Below are 14,973 nucleotides of genomic sequence, written 5' to 3'. Positions count from 1 at the left end.
TATTATTAATACATTTATTATTTCACTCTGATCTTATTATTATTATTGCATTTATTATTTTACTCTATTTATTATTATTATTATTGCATTTATTATTTTACTCTATTATTATTAAAAGGATACATAAGCACATTTACATTGAAGAAGATGAGAGTAATGATTTGATCAGAGTTGGACAGTCTTATCTTAAATTTGAGCTTTATGTAAATATTCAAAAAAATTAACCTACTGATGCCTCAATTAATGTATTTTTATTTGTATCTATTTTTATTTCTGAAATTTACCACCCTTGGCTTATACTGGAGTCAATGTTTTCCTGGGTTTTTTTTGTGGTAAAATTAGGTGCCTCGGCTTATATTTGGGTTGGCTTATACTCAAGTATATACGGTATATATATGCTGATTGGTTGGTTGGTTTGTCCCGCAACTACTCCTCCATGACTTGATGGATCTGGACCAAACTTGGCCCACAGACCCTTCATGATCTAACTTAAAAGAGTGGAAGAGTTTAATCTAAAAAAAACCCAACCCCTTTCAGGCCCAGAGTAGTCAGAAGCAACATGAGAACATACTGCAAGTCACTTCTGGTGTGAGAGAATTGGCTGTCTACAGAGACGTTGCCCAGGGGACACCCAGATGGATTGCTGGGAGGCTTCTCTCATGTCCCTGCAAGGTAGAGCTGACAAATGGAAGCTTACCCAGACTCGCGGATTTGAATCAGCAACCTTCAGGTCAGCAATCCAACCTTCAGGTCACAAGGGTTTAGCCCAGTGATGGCCAACCTATGACACGCGTGTCAGCACTGACACGCCTAGCCATTTTTGCTGACACGCTGCCGCATGCAGATTGATTGGGTGACTATGTCTTTTGTGGCCAAATTTGATGTGATTTGGTCCAGTGGTTTTGTTGTTTACTCCATGGGAATTATGCACATTACATTGAGATATATATATATATATATATATATATATATATATATATATTATTGTAATATATTATTATATTATTACTATTATATTATTATTATATTATTCATTGCTCATGACTACATTGAAACTAGAATAGAGAAAATCTGTGTGGAAACTGCAAGAGGGACCATAGATTGTTGTACATGGAAATAATGGTAGTAAATAGTTTTTGATTTATTAAATACAGTTCTATATTACAATTATATATTTTTGTTATTTAAACTATACATATTGCGAAATTATGGGGTTTTTCTCTCGAAGTGACACACCACCCAAGTCATGCTAGTTTTTTTGGTGAATTTTGACACACCAAGCGCAAAAGGTTGCCCATCATTGGTTTAGCCCATTGCGCCAACTGCAGCTCCTAGGGAAGGGTCATTGCTAGGTGAAGTGGCCTTCTGTAACATGTAACTAGGAAAGAAAGGGGTGAAGTGGCCTGGCAGCTGCTAGGTAACATGGGGAGGACAGAGGGAAAAAAGAAGAGAAAAGAAAGAACTAGGAATGAAAAAAGAGAAACAGGAAAGGATGAGGAGAGGAAGAAGAAAGAAGGAAGGCAAGGAAATGAGAGAGAGGAGGGAGAGAAAGGAAGAATGGAAGGAAATAGGGAAAAAATCAAAAGAAAGGGGAAGGGAAGGAAAATGGAAAAGGTTGTTGGAGTATGGTTGTATTTGTATGAAATGTAAATCAAGTGTTTACTGCTGATGAGCAAGAGTGTGTATTTTTCAGTAATGAAATAGTTAACAGCAGGCTAGTTTTGACTGACAGCCTGTTGTGATTGTTATGACCTATCAGCATTGATTTCCTGCCTTTGAGGGTTTGGAACTTTCTCTGGACAGAAGAATGTGTGTGTTATCTTATCTGTGTGTCTTCGGCGAGAGCACTCATGGAGAAAGGACTGATTTGTTCTACTTGTATATAGTTATGTAAATAAAGATTTATTGCCGTTGGATTTTCAACCGAACCCTTGTCTGCTGGAGTGTGTTTGACCAGTGCTGTTTATCCACATGGGAAGACAGTCTGGAAAAGGAGGTGAGACCGGGATGAATTTTTGGAATCCACTCTGCACCCAATCATCCCCTGTCAAAAGTATGAGAGAGAAAAGCAGTGAGTTTTATCCTCTTGGCCACCCAAGAGAGAGCCAGGGAATAAAAATGAAATGTGAGAGATTTATGGAAAAGGGTGGAAAGGTTGATAGGTGAGCCTGGCGCAAGGAACCGCTGGCAGGGCTGTGATTTAGCACTTCCCTACACACACACACACACATGCACACACACATAAACCCAAAGCAAAACTACCACTTGCTTGTGCCATAGGGCCGCGAGACAAGCAAGGGCTGTGCTTCATAACCAGGTTGCAAAAGGAAGTACAGGTGGAGGGAACTCACTGTAGTCGCTGTTTTCGTCCTTGGTCCCATCAATCGTCCCGTCGGGGTGCATCTGCAGGAAGAACTCCTGCTGGCTGAATAACCTTGTCACGATGCCTTTCAGCTGGGGTTCTGCAACGAGAAAGGAAAGAAAAAGGAAAACTGTGTTGTTCACTCTCTGGCTTTGTAGGTGACTTCACGACATTTCACAGGTGGAAATCAGATTGCCAAGATTGACACCTACGCTGGAGGATGAATGCAGTTTAGCAACACCACTTTTAACCGCATTGTCTTAATAGTATGGAATCAAGTTAATAATTTTTTAACTAATTTAAAGTGTATTGTACAATTTTTATATATGTGTTTTATTGTAAGTTGCCCTGAGTCCCCTGTTGGGTGAGAAGGGCGGGATATAAATATTGTAATAATAATAATAATAATAATAATAATAATAATAATAATAATAACCGACAAAACCATGGATCATATCCTCACCTGCTGTAAGAAAATTGCACAGACAGACTACAAACAGAGGCACAACTATGTGGCCCAAATGATTCATTGGAACTTATGCCTCAAGTACCACCTCCCAGCAGCAAAGAACTGGTGGGATCACAAACCTGCAAAAGTATTGGAGAATGAGCACGCAAAGATACTGTGGGACTTCCGAATCCAGACGGACAAAGTTCTGGAACACAACACACCAGACATCACAGTTGTGGAAAAGAAAAAGGTTTGGATCATTGATGTTGCCATCCCAGGTGACAGTCGCATTGACGAAAAACAACAGGAAAAACTCAGCCGCTATTAGGACCTCAAGATTGAACTTCAAAGACTCTGGCAGAAACCAGTGCAGGTGGTCCCGGTGGTGATGGGCACACTGGGTGCTATGCCAAGAGATCTCAGCCGGCATTTGGAAACAATAGACATTGACAAAATCACGATCTGCCAACTGCAAAAGGCCACCCGACTGGGATCTGCACGCATCATCCGAAAATGCATCACACAGTCCTAGACACTTGGGAAGTGCTGTGATTTTGTGATACGAAATCCAGCATATCTATCTTGTTTGCTGTGTCATAAAATAATAATAATAATAATAATAATAATAATAATAATAATAATAATAATAATAATAATAATAATAATAATAGGAGTTGTAGTCCTCTATGGTTTTTTTCCCCTTCTCTGCCAAAAAGTGCTGGCCCTTACTCTTGGGTAAATGGGAGTCATAGTCCAACTTGAAAGGGCAGGATATAAATAAACATGACAACAACAATAACAACAACTTGGCCCTTAATCCTAGATAAATGGAATCAAAAGGTGCATCTACACTAGTGTTGTGCTTTTGTATGGAATTGCTGTTCGTTTTGTGTAGTTTCATTCATTTCCATCTCATTTTCATATTTGTTTTTGCTAACAAAAATGGGGCACCTATATGAACAGAATTTTCGTCTGGCTTACGAAAAAAAAACGAAAATTTTCAGACTATTGGCTGAAGTGGGAGGGCTTCCGAGGCTCACCCCCCTCCCTTGGTTTTTGGCTAGAGGGGTAAAAATTGCACACACAGAAGGCATTTTGACCCCTTTTAGTTCACCAACTTTTAAAACATTTGGGTCTTCCCCAGAGTACTATTATTATTAATAATAATAATATTATGAACACCCATTGGCACACATCAGATGTAATGGGAAGGCACTCCTCTCCCAGACGCAGCTTAGGGTCCCAGAATAACTATCGTTATTTATATTAATATTATTATTAACATCCATTGGCACACATCAGATGTTAATGGGAAGGCACTCCTCCTCCATACTCAGCTTAGGGTCCCAGAATAACTATTGTTATTTATATTAATATTATTATTACCACCCATCGGTACACATCAGATATAATGGGAAGGCACTCCTCTCCCAGATGCAGCTTAAGGTCCCAGTATAATTATTGTTATTTATATTAATATTATTATTAACAATCATCGGTACACATCAGATGTAATGGGAAGGCACTCCTTTCCCAGACGCAGCTTAGGGTCCCAGAATAACTATCATTATTTATATTAATATTATTATTATTATTAACACCCATCAGTGCACATCAGATGTAATGGGAAGGCAGCCCTCTGTCAGTACCTGCGTATTGTTACGGGGCTGAAATGAAAGGAAAACAAAAGCAAGCACAATGATTGTGCGGCTTTCATTTTCGTGTCGCCTCTCGTTTCCTACGAAAATGTCATCATTCGTTTTGTGTAGACAAACGGTTGAAACAAAACAATAGTGTGAAGGAAACGAAGGAAAGATTTTCGTGCACATCTCTAATCTACACCAGGCATGGGCAAACTTCAGCCCTCCGGGTATTTTGGACTCCAACTCCCACCATTCCTCACAGCCTCACCACATTCACTGCTATGGCTCAACGCAATGGAATCTTAGGAGTTGCAGTTTCAAAAGCTCTTGAGTCTTCTCTAGACAAGAGTGTTGGAGCCTCTCCAGACTGCAACTCTCCGGATCCCATTGCATTGAGCATTGAGTTTAAGTAGGGCCAAACAGGATTAATTCTGCAGAATGCAAAGAGTGGGGAGAGGCCGCAGTGCTTTGCTGTTTCCTAAACCGACTGGGAAGGACAAAATTATCTCAGCTCCTAGAATTAATTGAATGCAAATTGGTGCATTTCTGCTCCTAGAACTGCAAACTGGTGCAATTCGAAGTCAGGTCTGCAGCAAATGGAGAAAAGCCCAGGAAGAAGGAGAAAGAGGAGAGAGAAAAACCAGGACGCTTTAATAGCAACGAGAAAAGTGGATTCATCATGATGCTCCCTGCAAAACTCAGGGCGCATCTACATTGCAGAATTATTTATTTTATTTTATTTTATTTCCAATATTTCTATCCCGCCCTTCTCACCCGAAGGGACTAAGGGCGGTGTACAATTGGCAACAATTCGATGCAGACACATCATTAAAAACAACAACATATAAAAATATATTACAACCAATTAAATACAGTATAAAATATAAAACATATGCTTAATGTAGTTTTTTTTCTTTTTTAAAATATATATTTTAATTGAAGTTTTACCTAGAGTAAATTAACATCAAAAGAGTGAGAACATTTGATTGTATAGAAAGTAGGAAAACTGAGATTTAAAAAGGATCAAAAAGGGAGAGAGAGAGAGAAAAAAAAAAACTAAAAACCAGAAACAAAGCTGAAGCGTCCATATTTATATAAAAAATAAAAATAAATAAATCTGGACAAATGGCGATATGAAAATACAAAAGAATTAATGTAGTTTGACACCACTTTAACTGCCCTGGCTCAATGCAATGGGGTCCTGGGAGTCGTAGTTTGGAGAGGCACCTCCATTATTTGGGAACTAAGGGCAGTTAAAGTGGTGTCAAACTACATTAGTTCCGCAATGTAAATGCACCCTGAGTTTTGCAGGAAGCATTGTAATGAATCCACTTTTCTCGCAGACCTTGCAAAACTACAGCTCCCATGATTTCACAGGACTCAGCAATGGCTGATAAAGTGGCGTAAAACTGCATTAATTCTGCAGTGTAGACACAGCCTGAGACAGGCAGAAGGAATGCGGGGAGCGTGCCTCTTTTCTGTTCCCAAGCTGCGGGCTATTAGCATTTTCATCCACTTGCAAATATGAAAAAGAAAAAAGGAATCCCCAAAGCTTCGGCATATATTTGCATTTTAAAAGCTATACTTGAATTGCTTTGGCCCCGACTAATGCAGAAATAATTGGAGAGGGAAGGGGATCCTGCAAAGGTCCCATTATGCCAAATGGGTCTCCAGCTCCGGTTCTCTTTCCAGCAGCCAAACATTTGGAAATAGTTCCCAAAAAGTATATAAAAGAACCAAAACAATGCAAGAGAACAGATTTTCATAATATATAAAACCAAGGCCCCGCCTATATTGACATATAATGCAGCTGAATTGCACTGATGGCAGTGTAGACTCATATAACCCAGTTCAATGCAGTCAATCTGCATTCCGAAAATACATTACAATAGAGTCTCACTTATCCAACATAAACGGGCCGGCAGAATGTTGGATAAGTGAATATGTTGGATAATAAGGAGGGATTAAGAAAAAGCCTATTCAACATCAAAATAGCTTATGATTTTACAAATTAAGCACCAAAACATCATGTTGTACAACAAATTTGACAGAAAAAGTAGTTCATTACACATTAATGCTATGTAGTAATTACTGTATCTACGAATTTAGCACCAAAATATCACAATGCCTTGAAAACATTGACTACAAAAAACTGTTGGATAATCCAGAACGTTGGATAAGTGAGACTCTACTGTATATGGCAATATGGATTCAACTAATGCAACTAAACCTAAAATAAATACACTAACGTATACTAATAAACACATACTAGAAAATGTGTTGTCGAAGGCTTTCATGGCCGGAATCACAGGGTTGCTGTGTGTTTTCGGGACTCTCTGGCCTTGTTCCAGAAGCATTCTCTCCTGACGTTCCGCCCACATCTATGACAGGCATCCTCAGAGGTTGTGTGGTATATTGGAGGCATTTCTTCCATTGAACCTCACACCTCTGAGGATGACTGCCATAGATGTGGGCGAAATGTCAGGAGAGAATGCTTTTGGAACATGGCCATGCAGCCCAGAAAACACACAGCAACCACATACTGGATACACAAGTACAAAGCTATGCTACAAACCTCCCCTTCATTTTCTGTTGATATTTCCTGCATGTTTTTCTACTCCCTTCAGATAACACTATATCTAACCACATTTCTACTTTCAATGACATTCCTCTAATTCATCAATCCAACAGATGACATTTTCCCCCAACTTTGCTGTAGAAAAATGATCAGCGAGTCCCGGTCTTTCTTGAAGCAAGTCAAGGATTTCTCCTTAATCTGCACGGCCAGTTTCTTCATCTGGGCTGCAAGTCGCCTCTGCTTGGTTTAGCCTTTTTCAAAAATGTAATTTTACGATTCCAAAAAAGATATTTAATACCTTCCATTCCTATGTCACCTTTTCTCCTGGCATGGGATGGGACCCAAAGTAGCTTGCAAAATAATCAACAAGAGCAGCTCTAAGAAAGAGAATCACAGGATACTAGCGTTGGAAGGGACCCCAAAGGTAATCTAGTCCAACATTTCACAACCTGTGGGTCATGGGGGGGGGGTCAGAGGGGTCACCCAAGACCATCAGAAAACACATATTTCTGATAGTCTTAGGAACCCCTTTGGCAGAGAAGGCTGAAGATCTCTTGTCCTTCTCTTCAAGGTCTACTTCTCCCAAACTCCATCAGTGTTTGAATTTGGGCATATTGAGTGTTTCTGCCAAGTTTGGTCCAGATCCATCATTGTTTCAGTCCACAGTGCTCTCTGGATGTAGGTGAACCACAACTCCCAAACTCAAGGTCAATGCCCACAAATCGCTTCTAGCATTTTCTGTTGGTCATGGGAGTTCTGTATGCTAAGTTTGTTGGTGGAGTTCAGAATGCTCTTTGATTGTAGGTGAACTATAAATCCCAGCAACTACAACTCCCAAATATCAAGGTCTATTTTCCTCAAACTCCACCAATGTTCAAATTTGTGCATATTGGGTATTCGTGCCAAGTTTGGTCCAGATCCATCATTGTTTGAGTCCGCAGTGGTCTCTGGATGTACATGAACTACAACTCCTTAACTCAAGGTCAATGCCCACCAAACCCTTCCAGTATTTCCTGTTGGTTGTGGGAGTTCTGTGTGCCAAGTTTGGTTCAATCCCATCATTGGTGGAGTTCAGAATGCTCTTTGATTGTGGGTGAACTATAAATCCCAGCAACTACAACTCCCAAATGACAAAATCAATCCTCACCCCACCAATATTCAAATCGGGCATATCGGGTATTTCTGCCAAATTTGGTCCAGTGAATAAAAATACATCTTCTGAAATTTTATTCCTCGAACCTCTTTTGGCCCAAGAAATGTTTATATAAGTATGTAAAATACGTATAAAAACCAAACATTTACTGCTGACAAATATGTATCCTCAAGGCTACCTAAACAAGCAGGATGATTTTCCTTTGTTTGAAGTACACGGAAGCATCTTCTGCAGCGTCCACTGTTTTAAGCATTGTGTCAATACTTAAAACAGTCACTAGGGGGCATTTGGAAGACTTTTACTGCTGCCAAATTATTGAACCAAGAAGCCACCATTTGTGGTCAGGAGGACTCACAGTTCACGAAGCAGTGCTGAGTGAGTTCATAGCTGTGTAAACACACTCAAGGCATCAGATCCCATTTGATTTGAAAGCTAAGCAGGCTCAGCCCGGGTTAGGAGTCGGATGGGAGACCAACACAGAACCACAGGTGCTGTAGGCTCTATTTCAAAGGAAAGAAATGGCAAGACCACCTCTTGAGTCTTCCTTGCCATAGAAAACCCCACACTATCCATAGGGTTGATGTAAAGATACAGGCACGTACGTTATACCATATTCCTTCAACTGAAAGATGACAATTGATTGAAAGGTGCGCCCTAATTTCAGCCACAACAACCACAAAAATATGTAAGACACACCTGTTTTTCTAAGATACACTCCCATTTTTAGAGATGTTTATCTAGGGGGGAAAGTGCATCTTGGAACCAAAGAAATGCAACATCTGACCTTGATCCCTTGTTCCCAAATACTGCAAACTAGAACTTCTAGAGCAGGCATTTGCAAACTTGGGCCCTCCAGGTGTTTTGGACTTAAACTCCCAGTAGGCTGTTAGGAATTGTGGGAGTTGAAGTCCAAAACACCTGGAGGGCCCAAGTTTGCCCATGCCTGCTCGATGAGATTCATAGACTTCCATAAGTCACCAGGTGAGTTGAAGGCACATTTATATCCATCTGGGCCATGTTTTTGCCCAGTGCTGGCTTATGGACACTTGTGACTAATGCTTCCAGTGATGCGCAGAGCATTTGTGGCAGCCACAACACGGATGCCGGTGGCATCAGCGGCATCGGCGCTATCGCCCAACAAAGACGTCTGAATTGTTCCGTGCTGCGCTCACATGTTTGGCCAACTCCCCAGCTTCAACTGAGTCAGTCACCATCACCATAGCAAACTTATGTGCTGCGCATGAAGCATCTCAGTGTGCCGACAGGTGTCAACGCCTCTGCCGTTCCCAAATGGGAGACGGTGTCCCCCCAAATCTGGCACTCCTTCACTTCACTTGCTTCTTGCCAAACCTTTCATTTGGGACCAAAACCAGACTTAGGAGGTGCAAAGAACTAATAACGTCTAAGGTTTCTTCAGGCAGGGGGAATCTTTTTATCCCATCCGCTGCCCCAAATTTGTAAAGAAATAATATCGACTGCCACCAATTTGGAAAGATGCAACCACCAAAGACACAGGGAGATGTTTACTTTTACTTTAAGAGTAGCATAACTTGGTTGAGAATATATGCGACAGAGGCTTGGATGTTGAAAGAACAATAACAAGTTTATCCAGGCACAAGCTTGGTGGTTACAAAAGATGTTTCACTTAGAGGTATTCTTATTAACAGTTACAATACTAGAATGAGATGAATCAAACTCTCTAAAGTATCACTTCTTTTACTTAAAGTAGTTAAAACTTCTTCTTCTGCTCCTTTTAAACTGTTACTTCAATGGATCTCTGTGAGTCCAGCTGGGATTGGTTCCAAAAGTCTGAAACTTGGATTATCCAGTGACTTCAAACCACAGTCACCCCTGTGATATTCTATCACAGATTCTCTGTGCCTTTCCAGGACACAGACTATATTAAATAAGTCACCAAACTTATTTAAAACTGACTCAAAATGAACAATTGAGTCTCCTTGATCCCATCAACCTAGAATCAATCTTCCCTGTGCCTCATCAGAGCACAGACTGAGATTTGAACTTCCCTGGCTTCCCTAAACCTGGAACCAGTCTATTCCCTGTGACTCTACCGATCACAGACTGAACTTTCTTCAAAACATTCCCTCCTTTTTCATCCAGCTAGCTTTGCCCCTTTCTTACTAGCTTCAAAATAGTTACATTTCTACAGAAGCAGCTATGTTTCTATGGCAAGCTGCCTCAGAATGCTGAGCTGGCTACCATCCCCCACACACTGGTAACTCTAATACTTACCCATTCCAAATAATTAAAAATAACATCTATAATCCAAAATTCATACTTCATTACAGGAGGCATCTACACAAAAGTGTTAATGCAGTTTGGAACCACTTTAAACAGCCGTGGCTCAATGCTACGGAGTACTGGGAGTTGTAGTTTTGGGAAGGTCTTTGATCTTCTGCGCCAAATGACAACTCCCAGGTTTCCATCGCATAGAGCCATGGCTGTTAAAAGAGGTGCATTTATTCTGCAATGGAGATGTGCCCAGAGAAGGCTACATATGGATCTTGTGAAACTATGCTTCCCACCATTGAACCAGGGTGGTTAAAGTGCTGTTAAACTGCATTCATTTGACAGTGTAGATACACCTTGGGAAGCCACTGAGCTTCCCTGTGCAATGTGCATTTTAGTTCACGTCGCTCTAGAAAACAACAAGAGATTAAACACTATTGTTTAACACACAACAAAATATGGAAGGACCGCTTTGGAGGGTTGTTGTGTCTCCTCCTATAAAGGTCTTAGTCATGATCTTCAATCTTTGACATCTCCGGTCGGCTGACAAAGAACAGATGCCAGCCATAAAACAGGCCAGCCATAAAACCTCAATGACCCTCTGGTATGTGACAGCCCCTATATAAATGGGCCAAAGAGAAGGTTCTGGTATTCTGTACAATAAAACCTGTTGGAATCTACCAGCGTGTGTCTTGGTGCTTTTTCTGGTGGAAGACTGACCCACAGCACAACTGGGAGAAGAGAACCCGACAAAAGACAAAACAAAAGTTGGGGCCTATCTGCCATACATACAAGTGATGCAGTGTTAACCCTTGTGCTGCTGAACTGCTCACCTGAAGGTTGGCAATTCGAATAAATGAGACAGGGTGAGTTCATCTGTCAGCCCTAGCTCCTGCCAACCTAGCAGTTTGAAAACTTGCAAATGTGAGTAGATAAATAGGTACCGCTTTGGCAGGAAAAGGCAAAGAGATGCTCCAAGCAATCTTGCTGGCCACTCAACCAGGTGACAATGCAGGCTCCTTGGTTTGAAAATGGAGAAAAAACATCTCCCCAGAGCCAGAGATGAGCATTGCCTCCAGAGGCCGGAAATGAAAGGAGAAGCCTTTGCCTTCGTTTGTGTGTCTCATTGTATGTGACTATAAAAGCATTGAATGTTTGCCTATGTCTGCTGTAAATGCTGTCATCTCCTCTGAGTCCCCTCGGTGGGAAGAATGGAATATAAATAAAGTGTATTATTAATACTACTACTACTACTACTACTACTGAGGGTTGAATGAAAAGTAATGCCTCCACCTTCGTTACTTGGGTTTGGATGGGAATATTTTAATAATTCAAATGCAGAAATAATGCTTAGAAGGTGCTCTTTAACTACCACTGTTCACTTTTCCACAAAATCACCAGACAATTGGATACATTTCTGCCAACGATGAACAAGTTTTCTGAAGCCATCACGGAAGAAGTCGACACTCTGTTTCCGCAACCAGCATCCCACAGTCCCCATTGGGCACAGATCTTCTGACAGCCAAGCAAAGCAATCATGTGACCCACATGTTCTTGTGATATGCTTGAGATTTATCTCTGAGTGATACGACGATCATCCTGAGTCAATCTGTCAACGTTTTGCTTGTGAAACTCGGTGGTTGCTGTCACAGGACGTCCAACTCTTTGTTTGTCACGCAAGTCAGATGTTCCCACCTCAACATCTTTAAACTTACTTGCCCAACGATGCACAGGACTCACATCAACACAATCACCATAAACAGCTCGCATTCTCTGATGAATCTCCTTTGGGAATCTCCAATGTATCTCCAATGACTGCACATTGCTGAAGTTGCATTGACTGACCATCTGCGCAGGGTTCCATACTTTGCACTTTAACAACACAACCATTCAATGCTAAGGCTTCCCGCCAAAGGGAACTGCAGGGGAGTCTCCTGAACAAGCCAGTACCTGCCACCGACCAGTAATGACATCTGTTGAGGAGTTACGAAGGTGAAGGCCGGGCTGTGGCGCAGGCTGGTAAGCAGCTGCTGCAATAAATCACTCTGACCATGAGGTCATGAGTTCGAGGCCAGCCTGTGGCGGGGTGAGCACCCTTCAATTAAAAATAAAATATAGCCCCTGCTCGTTGCTGACCTAGCAATCCGAAAGACAGTTGCACCTATCAAGTAGGAAATAAGGTCCCACTTATAAAAGTGGGGAGGCAAGTTTAACTGATTTACAATGTTGGAATGAGGAAGTGCCATCAGAATGAATGATGAAGCAGCTGCTCCCCCCGTGTCCAGAATCGAACATCCCCTCAGGAGAAGGTTAAATTGCCTCTGCGTCTGTCTGTCTGTCTCTGTTTGATGTGTTTATGGGCATTGAATGTTTGCCCTGTGTGTGTATAATGTGATCCGCCCTGAGTCCCCTTCGGGGTGAGAAAGAAGGGCGGAATATAAATACTGTAAATAAATAAATAAATAAATAAATAAATAAAGGCATTACTTTTCATCCAACTCATGTATTATTCCTGCCGCGTTGGACTAGATGGCCTTTGGAGCCCCGTCCAGCTCCAAATCTCTCTGATGATCGGACTCTGCTCATTGGCAATTTGTATTTCTCAGCCTGAGGTTCCTCCAGTGTTGTCGAATGCCACTTTTAATGCTCTCCCTTCCTCTCTCCACGATGACACATTCCTCCAGTGCCTCCCAGTAACTTCATTCCGCGTTGTTTGTTTAGCCATTTCTGTCAACTGCCGGCGGCATCTCTGCCGGCACGCGCCTCGTGGAACCGGCCTCCGGAACAGATGAAGACCATAATATTGTGCGGAGCGTCTCTGTATTGGGCCAAGAAAGCGGCTATTAAGCAGTGGTTAACCGGAGGAAGCTTCGGAAACGATCAAGCGGGTGTTCTTCCTGCCGGAGAGGCTGAGCATGATGTGTCCACGTGCGGTTTTATCCTCAGGTTTGCAACTGCTGCGCTAGAAAAACCCTGGAAGATTGGGATCCCCTCGTTCTTTCCGTTTAGTATTGCTAGAACCAATTGACACCTATAGATGACTTTGATGCATCTAGTAAAGGTAAAGGTTTTCCCCCCGATTCTGGGGGTTGGTGCTCATCTCCATTTCCAAGTCGAAGAGCCGGCGTTGTCCATAGACACCTCCAGGGTCATGTGGCCAGCATGACTGCATGGAGCGCCGTTATCTTCTCACAGAAGCAGTACCTATTGATCTACTCACATTTGCATGTTTTCGAACTGCAAGGTTGACAGAAGCTGGGGCTAAGAGTGGGAACTTTCTTTCAGTAAGTTCAGCAGCTCAGTGCTTTAACCCGCTGCTCCACTGAGGGCACATCTGCACTGATGTATCTGTCAGAGTATTGCAGCGCAGCGATAGTAGTATGAAAGTCAATGGAGCGCAGAATGAAGCGACACTTCCAGACGTCAGTAAAAGCGATATACAAAGCTTTACTGAATGGAGCAGTAAACAGCACAAACAGACTCTTGCAGACGACAAACAAACACAGGACTGATCTGTTCTCCAACAGATCTCAAACTCGACTCGAACTCAAGACAGACTGAACTGTTGCAATAAATATGCACATACTCTTGTGTCTGGATACTCCCTAGTTCCAGCCACACACCAAGGTCATCGTAGCTCATTAGTGATTAACTCTTTACACACTATCACACACTCTGGATGATGCAATCTGACTGCAATACAAGCATGGCACAAACTACATTTAGTATATGTGCTGCCGAAGCGAGCACTGGCACAAATTACATTTTAAACACTCTCATTACACAAATCTCACATTGACAGTATCTACACCAGGCATGGGCAAACTTGGGCCCTCCAGGTGTTTTGGACTTCAACTCCCATAATTCCTAACAGCCGGCAGGCTGTTAGGAATTATGGGAGTTGAAGTCCAAAACACCTGGAGGGTGCCCATGCTTGAGCTACACTGTGCAATTAATGCAGTTTGGTCCCACTTGAAGACACCCTGGAATCCTAAGTCTTTAGCCTTCTCTAAGGCCCCTTCCACACAGCTGTATGAAATCCTCTTTGAACTGGATTATATGGCAGTGTAGATTCAGATAATCCAGTTCAATGCAGATATTGTGGATCATCTGCCTTGATATTCTGGGTTATTTGGCTGTGTGGAAGGGCCCAAGGTTGCTATATAGCCATGTTCTAGCAGCATTCTTTCCTGGTGTTTCACCTGCATCCATGGCTCATGGCATCCTCAGAGGTCTGTTCAAGGTGAGGCAAGTGGAGTGTACATATATATCTATGGAATGATGTCCGGGGTGGGAGAAAGAAAGAACCCTTGTATGTTTAAAGCAAGTGTGCATGTTGCAATAGGCAAGCTTGAATTAGAATTTGAGCAGCCATGAAGTTTGCAAAGTCAATCAGCGAGAGAATAATAATAATAATAATAATAATAATAATAATCCAGCATATATATCTCATTTGCTGCATCATACTATGTCTTTGTGCCAATAATAATAATAATAATAATAATAATAATAATAATAATAATAATAACAATATTA

At 41.7% G+C, this 14,973-nt stretch overlaps 1 protein-coding gene across 2 annotated transcripts in view; it reads right to left on the bottom strand.

The window, feature by feature from the left end:
- Nucleotides 1-14,973, bottom strand: part of fgf12 (fibroblast growth factor 12) — a 410,001-nt gene that overhangs the window by 127,475 nt on the left and 267,553 nt on the right. For both annotated transcript variants that reach the window (XM_062976944.1, XM_062976943.1), the window contains one exon: nt 2,352-2,462. In XM_062976944.1, the coding sequence (XP_062833014.1) occupies nt 2,352-2,462 (111 nt within the window). The remainder of the gene's footprint in view (nt 1-2,351; nt 2,463-14,973) is intronic.

The sequence above is a fragment of the Anolis carolinensis genome, chromosome 3, assembly GCF_035594765.1.
Source record: "Anolis carolinensis isolate JA03-04 chromosome 3, rAnoCar3.1.pri, whole genome shotgun sequence".
Lineage (NCBI taxonomy): Eukaryota > Metazoa > Chordata > Lepidosauria > Squamata > Dactyloidae > Anolis > Anolis carolinensis.
Note: the sequence above shows the minus strand (reverse complement) of the source record. Positions and strands in the feature narration are given on the sequence as shown.